The sequence below is a fragment of the Typha latifolia genome, chromosome 7 (genome assembly GCF_019914945.1).
Source record: "Typha latifolia isolate L0001 chromosome 7, TyphaL0001v2, whole genome shotgun sequence".
NCBI lineage: Eukaryota > Viridiplantae > Streptophyta > Magnoliopsida > Poales > Typhaceae > Typha > Typha latifolia.
This window is the reverse complement of record NC_133092.1, coordinates 8,845,028-8,857,595: the sequence shown is the minus strand read 5'-3', so window position 1 is coordinate 8,857,595 and position 12,568 is coordinate 8,845,028. Positions and strand designations below refer to the sequence as shown.

At 36.5% G+C, this 12,568-nt stretch overlaps 1 protein-coding gene across 1 annotated transcript in view; it reads left to right on the top strand.

The window, feature by feature from the left end:
• Window positions 1-12,568, top strand: part of LOC140792260 (nuclear pore complex protein GP210) — a 67,246-nt gene that overhangs the window by 37,124 nt on the left and 17,554 nt on the right. Inside the window, exons 16-23 of the mRNA XM_073143136.1 lie at window positions 6,135-6,194; window positions 6,273-6,341; window positions 7,317-7,466; window positions 7,565-7,684; window positions 7,883-8,002; window positions 8,226-8,381; window positions 8,457-8,519; window positions 8,628-8,755. Coding sequence (XP_072999237.1) covers window positions 6,135-6,194; window positions 6,273-6,341; window positions 7,317-7,466; window positions 7,565-7,684; window positions 7,883-8,002; window positions 8,226-8,381; window positions 8,457-8,519; window positions 8,628-8,755 — 866 coding nt within the window. The remainder of the gene's footprint in view (window positions 1-6,134; window positions 6,195-6,272; window positions 6,342-7,316; window positions 7,467-7,564; window positions 7,685-7,882; window positions 8,003-8,225; window positions 8,382-8,456; window positions 8,520-8,627; window positions 8,756-12,568) is intronic.

Genomic DNA, 12,568 nt, shown 5'->3' with positions numbered 1-12,568 from the left:
AGCTCATATATGTCTAACGATGCTGTATATAATCGGTTGTTTGTGGCCATCAGACTAAGGACCTAAGTCAAGCTCATATCTCATCTCCATCCTCATTATTGCTCTAGTAAATCATCGCACAGTTACTTGTAGTAGAATCATCGCACACAGCTGAATCAAATAAACACAGCTCATAGATGCTCTAACACTCCGTCATCGGGTACTGCTAGGTTTACGACCTCTACCTTCCAATCATAATTTCAGACACCTAATGTTTAGTCTCTGCAGTCAGCAGTGTTACACCTACTCAAACCCGGTGCACGCGGTGTTGAAGAGTCCTCTCTTGACCTCACAACCTTAGGCATTGGTAAATATAAATATAAGTAATATATATATACTTTGCTCCCTGACTCTAGGTCAGCGAGTAATAAGCACTGTCGAGATGAGACTTAACTATATGGTGATATGTGAAAATATGTGAAAATAGGTCAGCCATGTGTCATCCGGCACAGCCTCATGCCGGTCATTTGCCAATGTAGAGAATTTTTTCAAAAAAATTTCTATTTCCATCAATCTTTACTTATTTTTTTAACAAACATAATATGACATGTAGAACCAAGTTTTTTAACTTCTTATTTCCATCAATTAACTTGTCATTTGTCATTTTTGAAATGACAATTTATTTGTCATTTTTTTAAATTGGAATGACAACTCATTTGCCAAACCTAGACAACCACAAAGCCGAATTTAACAGAGACAGAAGAAAGGAAAGGAACTATCTCAAGCTCAATATAATTACAGTTAGATGGGGGAAGGACTTGAGTCTATAGGTAGTAGGACATCAGGAGAGGTGCACCCACAGGATGATATGAGTTCATCATCATTACTATTATATCAATCACACCCTCCAGAGCCACAACACCCTTATTATACTCCATATCCCCAACACCTTATTATCAATTATTGAATGATCAATTATATTATGGAGTATTCAATCATATTATAGAGTGTTTAATCATTAATATTAATTTTAATGAATGTATTCAATCATATTATGTGTTAAATAATATTTATATTCAACTGTTATTTTATCTTTAATAAAATAGGTTATTTACAAAAATAATCTAAAGATAAAACATTGTAATGTAGATTTCAAATTTTTAATACATATATTTAGACAAAAAAATCAAAGATTGACATACACCCAAAAACATCTTTAAATATCCTAAAAAAATTATTAAAAATATTATAAATGTGTGCCACTAGCACGAGGGGTGTGTCACTAGCACGAGGGGGGCGTGTTGAAGTGTGCCGATGGTGGCACGGCCATCACTGGTACAGTGGTCATTATTATAAATCATACGACATGTGCATCAAAGTTATCATACCTATGAATGCATCTAATGATTCATACATAATTATGAAGCAGTAAAATAACGTAATCATAATAGCTGGTAAATAAATATATGTATGTACATGATATGAATACGATGAGATCATAAAGTAAACTACCATTTCAACATTACACTACTCCTAGACTACAGAGGTTTTACTTGCCTAACATCGCTTCTAAGTTAATTAACTCCAATTGCGCCACGGTCATAGGCTGGGTTATAGCCCAACCCACCACATATATAGGCTGGGTTACAGTTCAAACCACCACTTGGGTTGAGCTGCATTCAACCCAATCTCGAGTTGGGCGGGTTGCACCGCCAATTGAATTAATTCCCCCTTCCTTCCTCTCCCAAAGTATGCTGAGGTGAAGAGGTGTGGCTGCGATAAACATGACCGTTGGTACCCAACCAACACACACCCGTCCTATCTCTCTCCTACTCGAGGAAAAAGATAAAAGGCGACCGGAGGTGAAGCACAAGTTCCTCTCAGTGGGAAGAAGCACAACGGTAACGAGGGGAGCGGACTAGCAAGCCACCAGGGAGACCGGCGGGAAAACTATGCTAAAAGGATGCGGAGGTCGAGGGAAGTGTGCATGATGCATGGGTGAATGCCTAGGGTGGCTGGCGACGACGGGGAAGGCCTATGTGAGAAAGTGGCACACATGTGGGTTATGAGAGAGAAAATGGAGAAAAGAGAAGAAGAGAGGGAGGGCAAGAATGTGGGTAAGTGGCACACATGTGGGCATTCAGTGCACGTGTCTATCACGTGTGTACGCCAATTTTTTTTTAGTACGAGATGTTACACACCCCAAGAGAACATATTAGAGCAAATGAAGCCTTTGACTAGTAGATCCTCAATTTACTTCCTAAGCTCTGCCATCATTGTCGGTGCCAAGTAGTAAAGCAGCTCAGGTTCCACATTTGCCAGGAGACCAGTATAATCTCCTTGCACTAAATGTTGGTTTTGAAATGTTTAAAAGATCTAAGACCTGGCCCGAACGAGTCTTGCAAATCCGGAATTCCACTTCTTCACTAAACTACAATACCACCTCTTTTTGGAAACAGTCAATTCTAGCATGATTGGATGCTAGCCAGTCCATTTCTATGATAACATCAAAATCCTGCGCATCTTAGTAGGACGCCCACTATAGAATTCTATCCACCAAAGTCAATAATGCAAGAATGAAAGACGGTTTATTTTAGTCATCTTCTATAGGTGTAGATATCAAGAGGGGCTTATCAAGAAACTCAACTGAACAACTAGCATGAGACATGAAGGAATAAGAAAAAAGGAGTGCATAACCCCTAGACCAAATAAAATTTTAGCAAGTCGAGAGAACAAGGTCGTAATACCTATTGTTACCTTATGGGATGCCATGGCATTCTAGTGAGTTGGCTCTCGATGATTCCCAACTATGGCTGGCTATAACTTCTCCCACCACCTTTTTCACCAACCGAGCCACATTCTTTCGTTGGCAAGGTTTTCGACCAGCTTCTAACCTCCTCTCCTTAATCTCCTCTTCCTCTCGAGTAGCGTAGAAAATATCCTACCTTTGGCTACTGTTTGGTTGATATTTCAAGATCTAACCGGCCAAATTTTGAGATCTTGGATCCGTTGGAAAGCTTTCCTCCAGAGCAACAAATATCCAAACTTTAGGTCGATCGAACAGTTAGATTTGACGTAATCTGTCTCAAAAATTCCATCCTTAAATCTGTCTATAACTGCTACGAATTGGATAAGTCGATTCGTGATAGTATGGGTGATAAGGTGGCCTCAATAGAAAGGAGGGGCGCTCGAGCTCGATCTCAATTCCGAACGGTTGGCGTTCCTCCCTCAACCTTGTCAATGACTCGATCTTTCCCACTCCTAGTTTCGCGCCCTCTGCTCCAAAAGGTACGCCTTAGCATGTAAAGCTCTATCAATGGTCATCGCATAGGAAAGCGGGCCTAAAATAGTTAGCTCCTTCATAATCGAAAGTCCTAATCCCTAGTGAAAGAGCTCCATCCTAGTAGCGTCATTAGGAACCATGTACTAGGCAAAATAGAAAGGGCGCTGAAGGTTACTAAGCCACGGTCATGTCTCATTGCTCTAACCAAGAGAAATCAGTTTAGAGCTTGTTTCTCATTACCTTGGTCAAATACTTCTGGTCAAAAACAAAGTCCAAGTGATGGTCTCGGACCCTCGTGTCATCCGTATCAATCTCCTTGTAGCTTGCCACCATTGTTCGGCCTCACTCGGTATAGGAAGATGGTGAAAGTAACATGCTAGCACTTAGGACAATCTAGGGTCTCCAAGATCTTCTTGACATTGACTATCCATTTGCTAGCTTCCATAGGGTCGATGGTGCCATTGAAGGGGGCCGGGGGGTTACATACAGGAGCACTAGGTGCTTTCTTACTCCTTAGGGCATGCTGAAGCTGCAGGAACACAGAGAACCTTTTCAATGAGTCGTTCCTACTGCTACACTAGTTGCACAAATGCCTCTATGCCACTCATAAGGATGTTGACAATGGGACCTTTTCCGCAGGGGCCGACACTCCCTCCGAGGCAGTAGCATGACAACACGACGAGGCTACATCTTCACTAGCGGAAGACAAAATCCTAAGTTATCCACCTAGGAGTTAGTGCTTAAGTAATGACAATGCAAGAATTTTAGTAATTGAGCTATAAGACTATGTTGAATCATCCCAAACCTACGATGTGCTTCTTGTATGAGGTTGCCCTCATGTGAAATTCACGTGGAGGTCGGAAGGACTAGCGACATACAATCATCATCGAATAAGACCAAAATAGTAGAAATTAAAAAAGAATCCATAGGCCGCAACAAATCTGTAAATAGTATTGAAAGCGGGTAGAGTCTCGCAATGCCAGAGTACATGTTGAAAAAATAAGAGATAATAATGGGGAAAGAACATGCCATTTACCATACTAATACACTATAAGAATTAAAAGAGAGCGCTTTACTAATATACTACAAAAATTCTCATCCCGGCGATAATCAATTTGCAACATATATCAAATATGAATGATCCTAACACTCAACAAGTGACACTATCACTAGCAAAATAAAATGTATATGAGTACACCTAATATGATAAGTGCATGAATATATAAATAACTAATCACTATTATAATTATAAGATGTGCAAATAAATGTAAACTATTTTCACCCCGACCATGACATATCACACCAGACACTAGGCCCATCGACTATCACAATTCACAACTCGTCGATATAAACACCCAGAAGAGTGTTGACTCTGGCGGTAGAATCACATGCCTATCACCTAGTAAACAACAAACTGATCGTTCACCACCGTAGAATAAGGACTTCAGTTGTCAGCCTATATCCCCATCTCTGTCATCACCACCACTGTAGGATCATTGCATAAAGCGGAAATCATGAGCTACCCCGCTCAAGGATACCCTCACCAATGGGTTATCACTATACATCATTCGACCATTTGATTTCCAACTTAAATATTCCAAAGGGTGACTCTCGTCAACTGATAGTAGAATCACTCATTTTAGCTCGACGAATGATGTGCTTGATTGTCTGAGATCCACAGACTTGGACCTCAAGTGTAGAGCCTACTAATAATATAATACCCTCGCCCCTTACCCTAGTTGGGGAGGTGTCAAATAATGTCAAGACGTAGAGGTCACACCACTCATAGTAGTGCATGTATGCTAGTAAGATGTTATAATATAATAACAATATTGATATACCAATCAATAAGTATAATAGAAAATATCATTATCATGGAATAACATGTATTATTGTACATGAACATACTAATAGAAATATAAATAAATCATGGTAAACACAATCACGTCAACTATCATGCTGAATCAATATGTGCAGCTATATAATCTCATTCGACCATGTCATATGTGAAGTGTTCTAGCACAATCTAGCACATCATATAAATTAATAGAGCAATGGAAGATAGTCCACTTGTTTGGAATCCCTAATTTCGCTATTATGAAGAAGCTCCTAACTGATGACGGTCTGAAATGGGTCCTTGATGATTGGAGGAAAATCGATGATCAAGATGATGGGAGGGGGAGTTGCCAGAATCCGGCCACAACCGGCAATGGAACAGAGGAGAGAGCTCAAAAGTGTTAGAATGGTCGAAGAGGAGGATATGGGAGAAGAAGGGAAATAGAGGAGGTGGTAGCATGCGATGCCCGGGCCAAAAAGCTAGTGCATGCTTCATGCCATGCCGGCATAGTTCTGACACTATGCCGGTGGCATGATGCAGAGGGGCTATGCGAGGGGAGGGTGGCAGGGATAGAAGGAAATCGGTCTCTTTTTGAGGTGTTACAGAAATACTACAAGCTTTCAAAACTTAAAAAGTAATCTTTAAAGAAAACCATCTAAAAATGGGAAATAGTATGCCTGTGTGAGAAGTGAGAACCTTCAAAGAGTGCTCTCTGGAAACTTGTACGTTCCATTAGGAAATATTACATCTGGTTCTATTCATGTGTTGCAATTTATGTTCCTTATTAGATACGTAATATTGCATGCATGTGACAATGAGACTACACGATGCATTCTGCTTTTGAAAAATGGATAAAATAAAATTTACGCCATTAAATGCCTATTTCATAGGTTTAGGAAACTTGTTCATAATTTCTATTTAAGTATTTTGTTCTAAGCTTCTGATAATCTGTATACTTTTTATTTTGTTTTCAGTAATATTTGGCACTATGTTCTTTGCATTTTGCATTCTGATGGAATCTGATAAAATTTGCAGGTTCGAGTAGCTAATGTCGACTGGATTAAGATAGTCTCTGAAGAAGAGATAAGCCTTATGGTATAATACCTTTTCTCAGGGTAAACTTTTTGAAACTTATTTCGTGTAAAATTGAGGAGTTTCTTGTACTATTGATAGCAAGGGACGACAAAAGATTTTGAAATTTTAGCAGGAACAGAGGATGGATGCGTCTTTGAGTACTCTCAGGTGCCTGCTGGTTTTACTTTATACCTATAAATCCATAATAGTTGGAATATTTTCTCTAGTACTTGTATATTTTCTCTAGTTCTTGTATATTTTCTCTTGTCTTTGTTTCTTTGGCGCTTCTACATGCACAATGCTAGTATTGTTTTCTTTAGTGTACTTTTATGTTGTTAGGCAATCAATAAATTCACTGAGGTTGTCTGTGGCGTGTTCTTTTGATGGTCAACGCACGTGATAATGATTTTTAGTCTCTTATATGTTGAGGTGATTTCTTGAGCACTTTTAGAATCTGGTTGGGAATTATACAAGAAGTTATTTCTATTAATAGTGCCTAAAATGATTTATATTTTATACTTTTTACTCCCATAAATTCCTCGTTAATTGGGCTTTTTTGGTTACTATGGCATCATAGTAATTCCTGTACATATATGTATTTGTTTGGATACTTTTTTTGGATTTTTGGATTTAACGTTATTTTAACACCGGGTACAAACTATTTAGGAGAGAGTGGCTAGTTGGCATGCTAGGTAAGAGAATATTGCTGGCAGGTTAATATGTAAAGATGCCGAAATGTTCAGTGCCTTTAGAGAGGCTGAATGTTTCATCGCCTTTAGAACCATTATTAATTTTTTACATTCTTGGTTATGTGGGGGTGATATCATGATTTTTTACTATTGGATCACAAGATATGAACCCTTGAGAATAGATTTGTCACTATTGGATCACAACATTTTTATTTATAGAGCTCACATATTTTTAACACACCACCAGCATGACATTCTCTCTCTCATGTGGGACGAGAGAAACCTAAAATTGTAACTTGGAACTGCTATTAAGAAATAATATTTTTATTATAATAATATTAAATAAAAAAGTCTTCTTTTTTCGTTTCTACTTGCTAGCTGGACTTTGTGGTGCTATGTGAATCTTCTTGTTTTTCGGCACTTACAATTTGTTTTTTATTTTTCCATTTTGAAGTATATGTACATGAATATTAAAGTACATCTGGAGGATGAGATAGTCATGCTTAACAATGGGAATGACTCTTCTAAAAGTGGCGATTACTCAATACTGAAAGAGCCAAGCTTCTCCATTATGGCTGCTAATCTTGGCATTACATCTCTTTATGTAAGTTAATTTTCTCTAGTGCATTCTTTTGATGGGTTAACCATTTGAGTTAGCTAATTTGATTCTTATAGTTTCCTGCTATAATGTGAAACTGCCAGGTCAGTGCCAGGCAACAATCTGGACGTAAAATTTTAAGTCAACTTATTAAGGTGGAAGTTTATGAACCATTACAAGTGCATCCTGCTTATATATACCTCGTGCCTGGTTCTTCTTATGTGGTAATTTCTTTTTTCTTGAATTAGCTGGTGCATCAGTGCATCATTCTTCTCTGCATTCATTTCCTGCTATAATTGCTTACTTTCTTTGCTCTAATATTGGAATTGATTTATTGATGAAAATCTTTTAAGAAGGTTACTCACTTTCCTCCTACAATTGTTAACACCAAATAGGTCCTTAAGTTTTTATTACTTGTTTAGCTTACTGTGAAAGGTGGTCCAAAAACTGGAGCTTCCATTGAGTATATAAGCATGGGTGAAGATATTGCAGTGGTTCACATGGCAACAGGAAAGCTTCTGGCAAATTCCATAGGAAACACTGTGAGTATTAATCCTGATATGAACATTCTTGGATTATTTTGTTGCTCAATTGCATTCCTTTTACATGTCAATTGCAATGTACTAATTGTGGGTGAGTTAATCTTTCTTTCTGCTTTATACTATTCAAAATATTTTGCTTTTGCAAATTGATACTGTGCCAATTTCTGTAAATTTTTAGTTGGAATTGGCTTAATATAATTGGATGATTTACTTGCTTTGTTAGACGGTCCGTGCAGTTGTTCATGCAAATGGAGGTACCCTTATATGTGATGCATATGGACAAATTGAAGTAGGGATTCCATCAGCAATGTCAATAAATATGCAGAGTGATCAGCTTTGTGTTGGTTGCAGTATGCCGATCTTTCCTTCATTTTCTGAGGTAAGCATCTAATAAATTGAAATATTTCCTAGTTTATTAAGGCAACTTCATCTGGTGACTGTGTACATTGATCAGGGAGACATATTTTCCTTCTTTGAGACCTGTCAAGTTTACATGTGGCTGATAGAAAATGAGAAGGTGTAAAATAAACTCTTCCTTAATCTTTTCTGGTTGCCTAATAGATGGCTTTTGTTAGCTATCTATGTTTTGTGTGATAGTAGACTGAAGCCTTGTTTTTCCCACTAGGTATTGAATTTCCAATTGCCGAGATCTTTGCAATCTGATGTAAACAAAGCATTATCTTGTGAAGGCAAACAGTACCCATGCTATTCTGATATCAGTGATAATGGATACGTCAATGTACTTCTTGGAAGGTAGTCAATTTCTTGACATGATATGAAGTAACATATATTTGTTAGAATTTGTGGAGGCAAAATATGCAAGTAAGTAATATGGTAGATAGGTTCATTAAGTTTATCCTTCTTTAGTTCTTACTGATGTGGTACAAATATGCAAATGACTAACCTAAGAGAAATAAGCAAATAAACAATTTAAATAAAGGCAAGCTAGTCAAATAGAAGTCCTCTAAATAAATATATGAAACTATGTTATAGTAGATGGTCACAAGCAAGATACCTCGCTTTCAAGAGAATGACCTAGATCATTGGAAGCATGAAAACTTCGATTGTCTAGGGTCCTTCAATCAAAATTGAAATGACGTCACTAATAAAAAATAGATAAAGATTAACAAATAGACAATTTTATAGGTTCTGATACCGAAAATTGACGGGGTTTACAAAAGCTATTATAAGAAAATGTTAATGTGAGAATGGATATTTTGATGTAAGGGATAAGTCTAGGGATTGACATGCTAGCCAGCACTGACCATGCTGACATAGTGTCGGCATATGACACAGGGTGTGCTGTCAACACACCCATGAAGAGATAAAAAAACCTTTGTACGAGTAAGAAAGGCTTCATATAAGGTAATCTTAGTCTTGTTGAGGGGTGGGAGAAGTTTTGTCGCCGCGTGGAGGGGAAGGAGAGGCTCAACCGCCATTGCTAGTTTTTTTTTCTTCAAATCATGTGGAGAAGAAGATGGGAAAGTTAAAAAGTAGTTGATAGTGGATCTAATCCATTATTATAAGTTACTATCCATTAATATATCACTTAAGTTAGATTAATTATCAGTTAAGTTGGGATCCATTATCACTTAAGTTAAGATCCGTTATGGAAGATATTAACCTATATTCTTCTCCTCCTTTCCTTTTCTGGGAAACCTTAGCAGTAGCAATAGACAGCGGCAATGGTTGAGAGGGATAACCAGTGGCGAGGACTTCCACAAGGTGCCCTTTTCTCTCTCAACTTCTTTCTCTTTCGTCGTCTCTCTCCTTTCCTTTTCTTCACCTCTTTCTTCTTAGTAGTGTCGGCCGTATCGTGTGTTAGCACGCACCATGCCATGCCGAATGATGGTCGACACGGCATGTGCCAACAGTATGGCAATCCTTGGATAAGTCTACCATCAACAATCGATTTAAGGGTGACAAATCAGATATGAGATCCAAAAAGATGTTACCATGCCATCACTCGATCTAAAAATCATGACCGACCATGTATCTCAATAAGCTTGAGATATATGAAACCTTAACTAATTATCCATAATATAATAAAACTCAAAATTGATATAATAACTCTAATTCAAAAACCTTTAAAGACAAATATCTAAATTTTATAATCAATGTCTTCTAAATATCACTAAGGCAACATTCAGTTTTCTAATTTGAAACTAAAAACCATAATTATGATTGAAGGTGAAAAGGCTAAAACCCCAAGTAGAGATAGAGTTCCGGTGCCCATGTTCATTCACCACGCCGACCAATATCTAAAATATAAAAAGAGCTTAAGAGCTAACAATTTTAGCTCAGTGAATTCATTGAAAAGCTAAACATCATTCATCATCTAATATGAGATATTAATCAAAGCACAATAATTAAAAACAATAGCCAGCATACTCATAACACGAATAATAAGCACAAGTAATAATAGTATGATTAACAAGCTAATAACATGCAAGCGAGCAGCCGAGTGTAGCCATTCCCTTCACCGAGCGGCAAGCACAGCCTTCCCCTTCACAGCTCCGAGTGGCAACCGGCAAGGCGGCAACTGATGTATCCCTTTAGATGATCCTTCACCGTCGAGATTTTTTTTCTTCTTCTTATTCCCTTTCTCCTTCTCTTTCTCCCTTTCACCGCCCTGGCTTTGCTTTCTATTTTCTTCATTGCTACAGTAAATCAGTAATTAACACTTTAATGCTTAGTTACTGATATACTGTAGCAACGAAAGGGTTTGATTAATTGACACTTAATTACTGCTTAACTGCTTTAATTTTCTTTAGTTTTTAATTTTTTTCATAATTTCACTAATTAACTGCTTCACTGTAATTATTAAATAATAAATATTATTTACAGTGATTAGTTTTCTAAATTCTGATTAGTAACTAGAAAACTAATTACTGTAATTAGTAATTTAAATGTAGATTTCTTTGACTATCACTGTTAGTTTTGGTTTTCTAATTACTTAATTAGTAATTATTGTTAATTTGTTAATTGATATGCTAGAAGAATCAATTGCTAATTAGAAATACTTCTGTCGTTAGTAATTTTTTTTTGACTATTAACAATCTGATATGCTAGTTGAGTAGTTAATTTGTAACTTTGTTAATCTAATATGCTAGACTGCTGGTTATTTTGTTAATCGTATATGCTAATTAATTTGTGAATTACCCAATGACCTCAATTTTATATACAGAGTAAAACTAATCAGATATGGCAACTAATTCCTCTCAAACAGTGTCTGTGGCCGAGTCTATATTATCTGAATATTTTGTGCCTATTGGCTCTAATGATTTAGGATGGAAATATGATTCTTGTGATGATTGTGAACTTATTATGAATGTGATTCTTATGATAATTATGAACTTGTTAGATACTTAGATCTTTGGATGTGATGATTGTGAATTTTTTATGAATTTGATAATTTTGAATCTTTGATCATGTTATTTGTTTTAGATATTTGGTTGTGAACTTGTGATTCTTGAGAACTTGTTATGAATTTGATAAAATTTTAATCTTTGATCATGTCATTTGTTTTGGATATTTAGTTATGATATTTGTGAACTTGTTATAGTTGTGAATTATGAATTATGATTATGTTATTTGATATTGTGGCATAGTGCATCATTACAAATTATATATATATTAAATTAGTATTAAAAATTATAGATATATTATATATAAATTTTTTAATATAAAAATGCTAGACCGCCTTATCACCCACCTTCCACCTTGGCACTAGGCGGTGGGGTGATCGCTTGCCATCCACGACCGCCTTTCAAAACATTGGTCGTGCCAACTATGCTACTTGGTCTGCTGCATTCAAATGTTGCTTGTGAATGATTGTTGAGACTCAAACAGATCAGTTGTTCTTACTTCTTCAGTAGGTTTACCAATGTATTGCTGAATGACTAGTCCTATTCACAACATGATTGACAAATTTTACTTAAATGTGGATATTGAAATTCAAATTTATGCCCAATATCTTAATGGAAATTTATTGCTTTCTATTATGTGTTAGTTTTTAAATGGTTAAAGAAGTGAATGGCTTACAAAAAATTTCTACATCCTAAAAGTATTTTGTCCTTCTTTCACTCATTCGTAATAGAGGAACTTATTTCCTCAATACTCGACACGAAGTCAATGAACTTCCTAATGTGAGCTTTTAAGTGTTGTCGGCACATCCATGTAAGTGTCTAGTCTGCTTTGACCATGGACCATGGACCGTGTTGATATTGTGATGACACAAGAAATATGGCAAATATGGAAATATGGCATAACATGCTTAGACCATGCTTGTGAAAAGCGAACAAGGTATATAGGCGGTCATGTGATAGCATAGCACCCAAAGATGGCCGTGCCAGTGGCACGCCCCTACGTGCCACTAGCATACATTTATAATATTTTTAATAAATTTTTTAGAATATTTCAAGATATTTTTTGGTCTTCAATATGTATTAAAAGTTTAAATCCTACATACAATGCTTTATGTTTAGATTATTTTTGTAAATGACTTATTTTATTAAAGATAAAGCAACGTAAAAATATAAATATTATTTAACACATACTATGATT